We start from the raw sequence: 13616 nt of genomic DNA, 5'->3' as shown, positions 1-13616 counted from the left end.
CTGGACTATTATTAAATATTAATTTTAATATCGTTTCTCTTTAATTATAACTAAATGTAAAAGAACCTAATTTACATTTATTTAGTTTATTGGCATTCTAGTATTCTTGATTATTATAATGGTATACAATGGTACTGGTTTAAGTCCTCATGGTGATTTCTCATACATTCTTTGAAGTTGCATACAATCATAGACTAATTTTTTTTTCCTTATTAAAGTATTTTTGTTTTTCACTGAATATACATTACAGGATTAAAACACTTGGATTGTAATTCAAATCTCTTGGAAACTATACCTCCTGAATTGGCTGACATGGAATCACTAGAATTGCTTTATTTGCGGAGAAATAAATTACATTTTCTACCAGAATTTCCTTCTTGTAGACTATTGAAGGTACTATTTAGTTAATTTTTAAATAACTTTATGTTCTAAAAGTTAATTTTGAAAATGAACTTTTTTAAAAGGAGCTAATCTGGTTTTACATTGGGAATATGTATTAGCTGTAAATATGTTTTTCCTTTCTTAATATTCTTCAGAATTTTAATATGACTATTAACATTAGTGGTATTGTTAGTAAAATAATTATTAATTTTAAAAAATAGGGATTTGTCTGTTTCATCTGATAAGTACTTTCTAACTGGAGAAGTAGTAGATAATGAGGATACAATGATAAATTAGGGCCATACCATACATATTGTAGGAGACCTGGAATACCAATAATGAAGACATACCTAATTCTATAAGTTGTCACTTCTCACATTTACCTGATCATAATCAGGTCTGTTTAAAATTAATTACTTTTTTTGTCTTTATGTATTGTATTAGTTTGTTTCTGTTGCTTATAATGAAATACCTGAAACTGTGTAATTTATAAAGAAATGAAATTTATTTCTTATGGTTTGAAGGCTAGGAAGTCCAAAGTCCAAGGAACACATTTGATGAGGGCCTTATTCTTGGTGATGATTCTTCATAGCAATGTAGGGTATTACATGGTGAATGGCCTGAACAAAAGAGAGCTAACCTCCTCATTTGCTCTCCTTTTAAAGCCAGCAGAACCATGCCCATTAGCACCCACTACCACCCCTTAAACTATCAATGGATTAATCCATTCAAGAGGATAAAGTCCTCATAATCTAATCACTTCCTAAAGACCCCACCTTTCAATTATCATAATAGGATTTCACACCCTCTTAACATTGTTACAATGGAGATCAAGTCTCCAACACATGAACCTTTAGAGGACACATTCAACCCATAGCAAGTATATAGCATTAATACTGTCTTCTAAATTTACTGTGTTTTCTTTACTTAATACTTTTATGCATCAGTGTTAAAAGAGTCTCTTTTAAACAGAATGGTGACCGTGATAAAGAGAATTGAAAAAGTTTTCATTTAATAAGGTTAACTAATTTAACATCTAATAATTGTAGATTCTGTTAATGGGAAATCAGTATATACAATAATCACTAGTGAAAATGTTAAATAACATACTGATTATAATATTAAATAACTTTTTAGGCCGAGCCCGTGGCACGCTCGGGAGAGTGCGGCGCTGGGAGCGCAGGGACGCTCCGGCGGCGGGTTCGGATCCATTGCGCTCACTGGCTGAGCGCCGGTCACGAAAAAGACAAAAAAAAAAAACAACAGAAAAAAAACCCAACAAAAAATAATATTAAATAACTTTTTGAACTGATGTTACTTTGTCTTGAAACTTTATTTATCAGTGTATGATACAGATTGAATTGTGTCCTCCAAGTTTTAAGTCATTGATGCTTAATCCCCATTGTAACTGTTGAGGATGGGAAATCCTGTTATGGTAATTGAATGGTGGGGCCTTGAAGAGGTGATTAGATTCTGAGGACCATGCCTAGCAAATGGATTAATAATGGTGGTCATGGGCATGGTTCTGAATGCTTTAAAAGGAGAGCATATGAGAATCTTTCTCTCAGCTCCGCCATTTTGCTCCGTGATACCCTGCGTCACTGAAATCACCACCAAAGAGCTCTCATCAGATGTGTTCCCTGGACATTGGACTTCCCAGCCTCTGAAACTGCAAGTATAAAAATTCATTTTTTGTACAAATTACCCAGTTCAGATATTTCTATTATAAGCAACAGAAATGGACTAACAGTATAGTTTTTGGATTTGCATTTTTATTAACTCTATAGGAGTAACTATTAAATCATTTCCCTGCTTTGTTTTTGTAAACTTTATGTTTCTGCCAGTTTTAATCTTTATTTTTAAATTGCCAGAAAATTTTTCTTTAGCTGTAAGATAGCTTAAATGTAATTGAAAATTTAAGCAACTTAGTAATTAGTGTTGTGTTTTCTCTATGTGTTTTTTCAATTATTTGAAATTGAGAGTACCCACAATTTAATTTTTATTATCTAATATAAAACCGAATACAGAAATATATATAATTGATCTTTGGTTTTGTAGGAATTGCACGTAAGTGAAAACCAGATTGAAATTTTAGGGGCAGAACATCTTAAGCATCTGAATTCTATCCTTGTGCTAGACCTGAGGGATAACAAGTTGAAATCTGTTCCAGATGAGATTATACTACTACAGTCTTTGGAAAGGCTTGACCTAAGCAACAATGATATTAGTAGGTAAGTTTAAAGATCAAATGAATAAAAATCATGTCTGTATTTGGTTATAATTCATAAGTTAAAATACTTGTGAAAAGCATGAGTGGTCCTTTCTTTAAAATTGAATTCACTAAATATTTATTGAGCAGGTATTATGTGCAGACAAAAAAAAAATTAATTAGATTTTATCCTTGGCAGTGAGCTTGATATGCTAATAGAAGCAGGTGTATTTATAAGTTACTCTAACCCAATAGAACTAAACTCTAGGAAGGCTGGATTTTTATCTCTTGTATTTCACTGCTATATCTCCAACTCCTAGATCAGTGCCTTAGCACATAAAAAGTGCCTGGTAAATGTTTGTTGAATTTGTTAAATAATGTAAAAACATAAGAGATTTAAAATGTTTTTGAGGCTTAAAGGATTTACAAGAATCACAATTTATTGGGAGGAATTGGGAACACTTTATAGAAGTCACTTTTAGATGATCTTCAAGATTGGGATTAGGATGAGGCAAGTTAATTGCCTAGAGCACAAAATTTAAGAACTTACTTTCAGGGTCATACAACTAGTCTCATCATATGATCTTTAAAGGATGACTGGGATTTTTAAGTGTACATGTAAGGTGGCAGGAGTAAGCAGCACAAATATGGCTTTGGGAATACTAAATTGGGTCCAAATAGGGAGGTTGTGAGAATTTAGGACTTGAAAAGTAATTTGAAGCCATGTGGAAGAGGCCCTTGAAAGGCCTGTGAAGAGTCAGTTTTTACTAGTTAAGTGATAGAGAGCTAGTGACAGATTATGAGAAGAAACAATTTGATTATAGTCTCATTGTAAAAAATAAACTGACGGTAGCAGTTTGGATACATTGGATAGGAGTGTTCTGTAGATGAGAAATCTAAATAAAACTCTATTAGATTAATCTAATACTATTTATCACTAAAGAGCACTTGCTATATCCAGTTCATTGTATTGACAGCTGTGTAGATTTCTCTCTTATGTAAAGAGGACCTGAACTGTGGTGGCAGTGAGAATGGAAAGAAGAGGACAGATGTGAGAGGCATGATGAGTTAAAATAAGAGGTATTTAGCAGCTGATTGGCTGTGTTGGAGATAGGAAAGAGAAGGGTGATGGGCAAAGTATCATAAAAAATTATAGCTCCATGATATTTAGAAATGTAATTATTTTATAGATAACAAAAAATAAGATGCAGACTTACCTACGATTATACACTAATGAGACATCTGAGATTTTGAGCTTGGATACCATAAAGATGGCATGCTATTCACAGAAGGAGAATAGTTAGGCAAGGGTTATTTTCTTCTATGTGTATATTTTAATAAATATTTTTAAGGATCAGAATTGTTCCCACAGTGTACATATGGGATATGGTATGTCCTGAACATAAATTTGAATACTTGGATAGTAACCACCTTTTCACTCATATATGACAAAATTAATAAGTGACCTGGATATCTCTAAAAGTGTTTTATCCTACAAGGAATGAACGAAATACTTTTGTCTGTTATAAATATTGACATACGAATTTTTTTCCATGGCAGTTTTGTTAAGTCAACTGTATGAAAGCAGTGGAAGCCAAACATTTAAAACAAAAACCAAACCCAAAATTAGATAAATAATAATGTACTTAGTACACATATTTCTGATATATATATGTTCCTTTTTTCAGAACTCTGGATATAAAGGGCCTAGACCATACTGGTATTTAGTAAATATTAGTTTTTTCTTTTCCCCTAACCCAATATTTCTGAGATATTAGACAATTCTATTCATTTTGCACACCTCCAGAATCTCCTCTAACTAAAATATCGATCCCACACTGCTCCTAGAGTAGTTTTCTATAAAATACAAATTATTAGATCATTCTTCTACTTAAAAAGTTTTAGTGGTTCTCCTAAATATGGCTATGTATCAATCATTTGAGAAACATTAAGAAAAAAAAGATTCTGAGGCACTAGAATTTTTTTTTTTTTTTTGGCAGCTGGCCTGTTTTTTAAAAAACAATTCCTAGGAGGTTTTGCTACATCTAGTCTTCCAGTCAGCAATTGGGAACCACTGTCTTGTAAGATAAAGTTTAGACTTCTTAGCATAACATTCAAGGGTGTCTTACAATCAGACTTCATTCATTCTCTATCATTTTTCACTCTTACCGATATCTTGCTACCTAACTACACAGAACTGTAAATATATCAACTCCTTCTTCATTCTGTTCCCTTACCCTAGAATGCCTTTTTCCTGCCTCACTGCCTAATAGAAACTTGTTCTTCTTTTTAAACCTAAATCCAGGTTTTGCTACTCCCTTCTCTCCCTTAACCCCCTGCTAATTTCTATACCTCTGCTCATAGCAAGTTTGTTTAGCATTTGTCTTACTTTTTTATATCATTTCTATTTGCTGTCTTACATAAAATGAAATCTTCGTTACAGTCATGTAGAACATTTTGTGTCCTCATACCTTTTGCAGTCAATTCTCTTTCCATACCCCCAACTTCTATTAACCACTGATATGGTCTGTTACTGTAGTTTTTTGCCTTTTTAGAATATATAAATGGAATCACAGAGAATGTAGGTTTTGTCTCTGGCTTCTTTCGTGTAGCATAAAGCTTTCGAGATTCATTCATGTGGTTGTGTTTATCAATAGTTCATTCATTTTTATGGCTGAGTGTTATTCCATTGTACAGATATACCATAATTTATTTCTCTTCACTAGTTAGTTGGTAGACGTTTGGGTTGTTTTCATTTTTTTTTTTCACTATTGTGGACATTTATGTGCAAGTCTCTGTGTGGACATTATTTTCATTTCTCTTAAGTAAATATGTAGTAGTGGGATTGCTTAGTTGCATGATAAGTGTATGTTTAACTTTAAAAGACTGCTTTCCAAAGTGGCAGTACTATTTTTATTCTTACCAGCAATGTAAGATAATTCTTATTTATTATATTTTAGTTACACATATATGTTAATTTTTCTATTGTTCAACTGAGAACTTAAAGGCAAGAATCTTGATATCCCTACACCAATGCCTAGTATTTTGTAGATGTCTAGTATTGAGATTGAATATTTATATTATAAATGGATTATCTTTTTGTGTGCCGAAGGTAAAAATGTCTTTACTGATTGAAAACATGAATTGAGTGCTCTGAAATTACTTTAAAGACTGTTTATCATATTTTTTCACTTAGAAAGAATTTTTTTTGCTTCCTGGTTGTGCAAAATCAAAACATTTAGTGTCAGTGAGGATGGCTCTTGAATCACTGATTTAAGATATCAAATTTATATTTTTAACATTTACTTAAGTTATATTTTTAACACTTACTTTTTAGTGCTACAATTTAGCAAATGCTTTATAGGTCACATTCTTTTTTAGCAATCTCAGTATGATACTTTTGAAAACAAATTTAGATTTTCTTTTATTTGTTCAGCATTTATCTTGAGGGGAAATATTTAGACCTGCATTACTTGGGCCTTCTTTGAGACTATTATATGAAATATTGTTTGTCACAATGTTTTCCCAAAAATCAATGAAATCTTTTGTAGTCTACCCTATTCATTGGGAAACCTTCATTTGAAATTCCTGGCACTGGAAGGAAATCCTTTGAGAACCATTCGAAGAGAAGTTATAAATGTAAGTATATTTAGAATTCAGCTCTTTGTTTTTAAATTGAAATTTAGACATACATGTTGATCTATAAAACTGAAAGGTATGTCTTGGTAAATGTGTGCCTTTGTCTCCACTCTTTCAGAAAGGAACCCAAGAAGTCCTAAAATATCTACGAAGCAAGATCAAAGGTACTTTTCTATTTTCACCTGTATTTTGAAGGATTATATGAAAAGTGGTGAAATGTTATCAGTACATAAATTTAAATGTACTCTGGATATAAATATTTAAAGGAAATAGTCCTGACACGTGTAACTCTTAACTATGACTCCTTACAGGCCTTAAGTGTGCTGAGGTTATAAAAACATCCTTAAACTCAAAATAATAATGTTCTATTTGTAATTTCTTTACTTGTGTTAAAGCCTGCCAATTAGAAAATATCATGGGCCGAGCCCGTGGGGCGCAGCGACGCTCCCGCCGCAGGTTCGGATCCTATATAGGAATGGCCGGTGCACTCACTGGCTGAGTACCGGTCACGAAAAAGACAAAAAAAAAAAAAAAAAAAAAAAGAAAGAAAGAAAATACCATAACAAAGATTCAGTAAGCACCTACTACTTAACTTTGAAAAAGGAGCAAAACTTAACTTTCAGGGTATAATATCTGGGTTCTATTGATTAGTATGTATATTGACAGATGTTTGAGTATCTTCTATCCAGGCACAGCTTTGCTAAGTTCTGACAAAAGTAAAAACAAAACATTTTTTAGGATATGATAATTTAGCATGAACATATACCAAAAGTGAAAATAATACTTATAAACTTAATTTTTAATACTTCACTAAAGGTGTCATGTATCCCACTTTTTATTTCATGTCTGTCATTGTAGCATAGACTAGAGCATTATGAAAAAAATTAGTTGTGCTAGTACATTGCTGTGTAACAAACCATTCCAAAACTTAGTAGCTAAATACAGCAACTACTAATTTAGCTCACAACTCTGTGGTTATTATAGCCTAGCTTAGTAGTGTATTGCCAGTTAGCATATGCTAAGTGAATAAGATAATTGCATACTTCAGCAATTTCTGTTTTCATCTGTCCTTCAGATAAATTATTAAAATAATTTTCTAAGACCCTTATTTCCTGTTAATGAAAGAGTTTCCTTTCTTCCTCAGATAATGCTTTCTCCTCCAGAAAAAATTGATTATTCTGATGTGAATCAGTTACATGTCATGTTAGAATATTCAAATTTTTATGGATACAAAAAGTCAGGATGAACTTCATGTAAGTTATATTTATGTACAGACATGTTTGATAAGCACTCTCTATGCAAAGATGGGAGAGTGAATCCATGCATAAGATTTCATTCTCTGTAGAAACTCAGCAAGAAAAATTTTTTAAGGGAAATGTTTTTAGGGTATATATTCATAAAGATAGGGAGAATGGTGAAAAAAATGATTATAAAAAGCTTGGAAAGCATATCATCTTAGTCCATTTGTGTTACTATAACAAAATACCTTAGACTGGGTAATTTACAAACAATAGAAATTTATTGCTCAATGTTCTGGCGGCTCAAAGTCTAAGATCAGGGCACCAGCATATTCAGTGTCTAGTGAGGGCATGTTCCTCATAGGTGGCACCTTCTATGTGCCCTTACATGGCAGAAGGGCAAAAGGGGTTAACAAGCTCCATCAGGCTTCTTTTATAATTGCACTAATTTCATTTATAAGGGTTCTATCCTCATGACCTAATCTCTTTCCAAGGTCCCACCTCTTAATATTATCACCTTGGGGGTTAGATTTCAACATATAAATTTTGGGGGGACACATACATTCAAACCATAGCAAAGGTAGACAAGTGGTTACTGAGTTAGTAGATCAGAAAGGCTTTTTGGCTGTTATAGATAATGCTGCAATAAACATTCATGTACAAGTTTTTGTGTGAGCATGTTTTTATTTCTCTTGGGTATATAACTAGGAATGGAATTTCTGGGTGGTATGATGACTGTATGTTTTACCACTGAGGAACTGCCAGATTGTTTTCCAAAGTGGCTGCACCAAGTTGTATTCTCATCAGTAGTACATGAAGGTTCTTATTCCTTCATGTCCTCAGCAACTCTTCTTATCTGACTTTCTGACTCTAGCCATGCTGATGGGTGTTAAGTGGTATCTCATTGTAGCTTTGATTTGCATTTCCCTGATGAGTAATGATGTTGAGCATCTTTTCATGTGTTTATTTGGCCATTCGTACATCTTTGAAGAAATATCCATTCAGATTCTTTGTCCATTTTTAAAATTTTTATGTGTGTCTTTATTTTTTATTGGGTTATTTATCTTTTTTATTATTGAGCTGTAAGAGTTCTTTATATACTATAGATACAAGTCCCTTGTCAGATATATAATTTACAAATATTCTATAGCTCTCTGTGTGGTTGTCTTTTCGTTGTTGATGGTGTCCTTTGAAGCACAAAAATTTTAATTTTGAGGAAGTCCAATGTTTCTGTCTTTTTTTTGCTCATGCTTTTTGTTTCATATCTAAGAATACTTTGAAAAATGCTAGGTTATGAAGGTTTGACCTCTCTTCTAAGAGTTTTATGCTTTTGCTCTTAAATTTAGTCTTTAATCCATTTTGAATTAGTTTTTATATACAGTTTGAGGTAAAGGTATAATAATAGTTTCATTATTTTGTATGTGGCTGTCCAGTTTCCCAGCACCACCTGTTGAAAAGACTATTCCTTCTTTACTGAATGTTCTTGGCATTCTTGTTGAAAATCAGTTGACTGTCAATGTGTTTATATGTGGACTCTCACTTTTATTCTGTTGATCTGTATGTCTGTCCTGTGCTAGTTCCATACTGTCTTCATTACCATTGCTTTGTAGGTAAGTTTTGAAATTGGGAAGTTTGAATCCTCCTCCATTATTTTTCTTTCTCAGGATTGTTTTGGTTATTCTCACTTTCTTGAAGTTCCATTTAAATTTTAGAATCAGCTTGTTAATTTCTGCCAAAATAGGGATTGCATGTCTGTAGATCAGTTTGGGATTTATCTGTTGCTATCCTAACAATATTAAGTATTCCAGTTCATGAACATGAGATGCTTTTCCATGTATTTAGATCTTTAATTTCTTTCAACAATGTTTTGTAGTTTTCAGAATATGTTTTACACTTCTCTTAAATTTATTCCTAGGCATTTTATTCTTTTTGATGTTATTAAGAATAGAATTGTTTTCTTAATTTCATTTTTGTATTCATTGCAACTGTGCAGGAATATAATGATTTTTGTATACTAATCTTGTATCTTGCAACCTGCTGAAACTATTAGTTTTAATAGTTTTTTAATGTATTCCTCTGGATTTTCTATATACAAGATTATGTCATATGTAAATAGAGATAATTTTGCTTCTACCTTTCCGATCTGGATGCTTTTATTTCTTTTTTTCTTGCCTTATTGCCCTGGCTAGAACCTCCAGAATAATGTTGAATAGAAGGGGTGAGATTGGACATCTTTTGGGGAAAGCATCCAATCTTTCATCATTGAATATCATGTTAGCTGTGGGTTTTGTAGATGCCCTTTATGATGTTAAGGAAGTTCCCTTCTATTTATCATGAGTGTGTTATCATAAAAGAGTGTTTGGTTTTATCAGATGCTTCTTCTGCATCTATTGAGGTGATTATCTGATTTATTTTAATTCATTTAATATGCTATATTACGTAAATTGATTTTCAGATGGTAAACCGACCTTGCATCCAAGCCTTGGTCATGTTGTATAATTCTTTTTATATGTTGCTGAATTTTTGGCTACTTTTTGCTAGTTGAGGATTTTTATGTCCACATGCATAAGAGTTATTGATCTGTTTTTTTTTTCTTGTGATATTTTTGTCTGGTTTGAGCATATTAGGGTAGTACTGGCCTCCTAAACTGAATTGGGAAATGTTCCATCCTCTTCTGTTTTTGGAAGAGTTAGTGAAGAATTGGTATTAATTCTTGAATGTTTGGTAGAATTTAGCAGTGAAGCCATCTAAGCCTGGGCTTTTCTTTGTGCTAGTTTTTTGATTACTAATTCAATTTCTTCACTTGTTACAGATATACTCAAATTGTCTATTTCTTCTTAAGTTGGTTTTGGTAGTTTGTATCTTTGTAGGAATTTGTCTACTTCATCTAAGTTACCTATTGTTGGCATATAGTTGTTCATAGTTCATCCATTTTATTTTTGTAAGTTCAGTAATAATGTCCCCTCTTTCATTTCTGATTCTAGTAGTGTGAATCTTCTCTCTTTTTTTTCTTGGTCACACTAGCTAAAGATTTGTCAATTTTGTTGTTTTTTTACCAATGAACCAGATTTTGAGTTTATAGATTTTCTCTACTGTTTTTCTGTTCTCTATTTCACTAATTTCTACATTTCCTTCTGCTTGCTTTAGGTTTAGTTTGCTCTTCTTTTTCTAGTGTCTTAAGGTGTAAGGTTAGGTTATTGAGAACTTTCTTGATATAGGCATTTATACCTATAAGTTTCCTTTTAAGATGGCTTTAGCTGCAGCTCATAAGTTTTGGTACGTTTTGTCATTTTCATTTATCTCAAAGTATTTTCTTATTTCTTTTTTGATGTCTCATTGACCCATTTGGTTGTATAATAGTGTGTTGTTTAATTTCCTTTATAATGTATCCCTGACATAAAGCATATTTTCTTTTAAAGTCTATTTTGTCTGATATTAGTATAGTTGCTACCTATGGCTTTCCTATAGTTGACTTATTCCATGATTTTCTTCTGTGAGCTAGCTTGCCTTCAGTCTAGGCTGTATCTTTGGTAGATCCATGAATCTCCTCTCAATTGCCTTTTACTACAATCTCCATTGTTTTTGAGAGCCTTCAAAAAAAGTCAGTTGCCTTGGGAAGAGATTAGGAGCTACCCATTTTATGGCCTGTTTCTCTCTTAAGCAAAATCTCTGAGCCAGGGCTGTGGAGCTGGGGATGGGGACAATGGCAAGCTTCTCTCTGAGTGATACTCCATTCTGGGAACTGAGCACTTATTGGAAGGGTGGGTGGAGGGGGGTGGGAAGGGAAGTAGCCTGAGGTTCTCTTGGTTTGCCTTTTCTTTCTTTGAACCACCAGCTTGAGAGCCAGGCGAAGGGCAGTGAGGACCCCAGTATTCTCAGTGTGCCAAGCCCAAAGTAGAGCCTCTTTTCCACAAGTGGGAGTTGAGTGGCAGAAGGGAACCCTCACCTCTGACCCTGCTCACCAGAGATTTAGCCTTAGCAATAGGTAGCTAGGCTCGGGATGAGAAATGCTGATGTTCTTCCGAGGAAGAAAGTTCTCAGGTCTGTGAGCTGTGGGGAGAGAGGGAGCCCTGTATTCTTGTCTGCAGCCATCTGGAGTGGAGTCTCTACCTCTCTGAGCCAGGAGAGTGGAGAGAGGAAGTCTTGGTTCAAATACCACAGACTCACCTCCTATTGAATTTTCATAAATTTTCTTGAACCGATTTTTTTATTTGCTGTTTGGTCTTAGGATCATTTCCAGAGGCTTTAAATGGTTGTTTTTTTGTTTGCTTGTTTTTACGGTTTTTATCAGTTTTTCTGAGGTTTAGCAGAGCTGCTTTTTTGTACCAAAATAAACTTGTACTGTTATAACATGTCTGAACAGGATCTAGTTTGAGACACTGAGAAGGATAAGACATCAATTTGAAAAGAGTCCCTATCAGAGCAACATAAATTCTGCTAAAATTGAAGCAAGAACAAACATCAAATTTATGGTGAAGCTTGGGTGGAAGAATGGTGAAATCAATGATGCTTTATGAAAAGCTTATGGGGACAATGCCCCAAGGAAATCAGGAATTTACAAATGGTCAACTCATTTCAAGAGGGGACAAGACGATGTTGATGATGTTGAAGATAAAGCCTGCAGACCAACCACATCAATTTGTGAGGAAAAAATTAATCTTGTTTGTGCCATAATAGAAGAGAACCAACCATTAAACGTAGAAACAATAGCCAACACCATAGCTATCTCAATTGGTTCAGTTTATACAATTCTGTCTGAAAAATTACAATTGAGCAAACTTCCCACTTGATGGGTGACAAAACTGTTGTGCTCAGATCAGCTGCAGACAAGAGCAAAGCTTTCATTGGAAATTTTAAACAAGTGGGATCAAGATCCTGGAGCATTTCTTTAAAGAATTGTAACAAGAGATGAAAATGGCTTTACCAGTATGATCCTGAAAACAAAGCACAATCAAAGCAATGGCTACTAAGAGGTGGAAGTGGTCAAGTCAAAGCAAAAGCAGACAGGTCAAGAGCAAAGGTCATGGCAACAGTTTTTTGGGATGCATTTTGCTTGTTGACTTTCTGGAGGGCCAAAGAACAATAACATCTGCTTATTATGAGAGTGTTCTGAGAAAAGACGGCTGGGAAAGTTTCACCAGAGTCCTTTTCCACCATGACAGTGCTTATTCCGCAAAAAAGGGCAATTTTGCAAGAGTCTCAATGGAAAAAACATTAGGCATTCACCTTACAGTTCTGATTTAACTCCTTCTGATTTCTTTTTGTTTTCTAATTTAAAAAAAATCTTTAAAAGGCACCCATTTTTCTTCAGTTAATAATGTTAAAAAGGCTGCATTGACATGGTTAAATCCCCAGGACCCTTAGTTTTTTAGGGATGGTCTAAATGACTGGTAGTACTTCAAAAAGTTCATGGGAAGATTTGCATATCTTTTAAATCTATTTTTCCATGAACTTTTGAAGTACCCTAGTATCATCACTTACAAAAGTGTCTTGAATTTGATGAAGCTTATATTGAGAAATAAAGTTATATTTTTTATTTTTAATTCCTTTTTTCCACAAACAAAGATAGAAGTCCCTTTGCATTCACCTCACTTTTTTATAACCCTTTTATCTTTCAGCCTTTTATGTTATCTCTTTCCCTATTTCTTTTCCTCTTTCTTTCTTTTCTATTCTCCTTTCTTATATTTGAAATTGGGAAATTTTATTTAAAACAGTACAGTAGACCAAAGGAAAACCAAGCAGAGGCCAAATGCATATAAGGAGTAGGTTTATTTCAATTTTTAAGAAGTTCAGAATTAGAAAATGTCCAGGTTAGCTGCTTTAAAAAATAATAATAATAGAGAAATATACATCCAGAGCCTGAGAGAAAGTTATTTACTTTTTATTTATAACCTTTCATTTTGTTGCTGTACTTCTTGCCTCTGATTGGTAATTTTATTGACATATTACTCTTCCTTCTCTCCCTAGTTGCCTAATCACATTTTAATAATCCCTGGGGATCTCCTGATATTTGTACTTGGCAGGGCTTAGTTCTCATCTCTTCCATTTTTCTTGGTGTATTTGAAGGTATACATACAGCCTGCCTTTCCTAACTGTGGGATTCGCATCCATGGATTCTGCATCCACAGATTCAATCAACCACAAGTCAA

At 33.5% G+C, this 13616-nt stretch overlaps 1 protein-coding gene across 3 annotated transcripts in view; it reads left to right on the top strand.

Annotated features, from left to right (window-relative positions):
* Positions 1 to 13616, top strand: part of LRRC40 (leucine rich repeat containing 40) — a 56709-nt gene that overhangs the window by 17561 nt on the left and 25532 nt on the right. For all 3 annotated transcript variants that reach the window (XM_063104877.1, XM_063104879.1, XM_063104878.1), the window contains exons 6-9: positions 251 to 393; positions 2440 to 2612; positions 6142 to 6229; positions 6348 to 6393. In XM_063104877.1, coding sequence (XP_062960947.1) covers positions 251 to 393; positions 2440 to 2612; positions 6142 to 6229; positions 6348 to 6393 — 450 coding nt within the window. The remainder of the gene's footprint in view (positions 1 to 250; positions 394 to 2439; positions 2613 to 6141; positions 6230 to 6347; positions 6394 to 13616) is intronic.

This window comes from Cynocephalus volans, chromosome 8, assembly GCF_027409185.1.
Source record: "Cynocephalus volans isolate mCynVol1 chromosome 8, mCynVol1.pri, whole genome shotgun sequence".
Classification (NCBI taxonomy): domain Eukaryota; kingdom Metazoa; phylum Chordata; class Mammalia; order Dermoptera; family Cynocephalidae; genus Cynocephalus; species Cynocephalus volans.
This window is presented reverse-complemented; position numbering and strand designations above follow the sequence as displayed.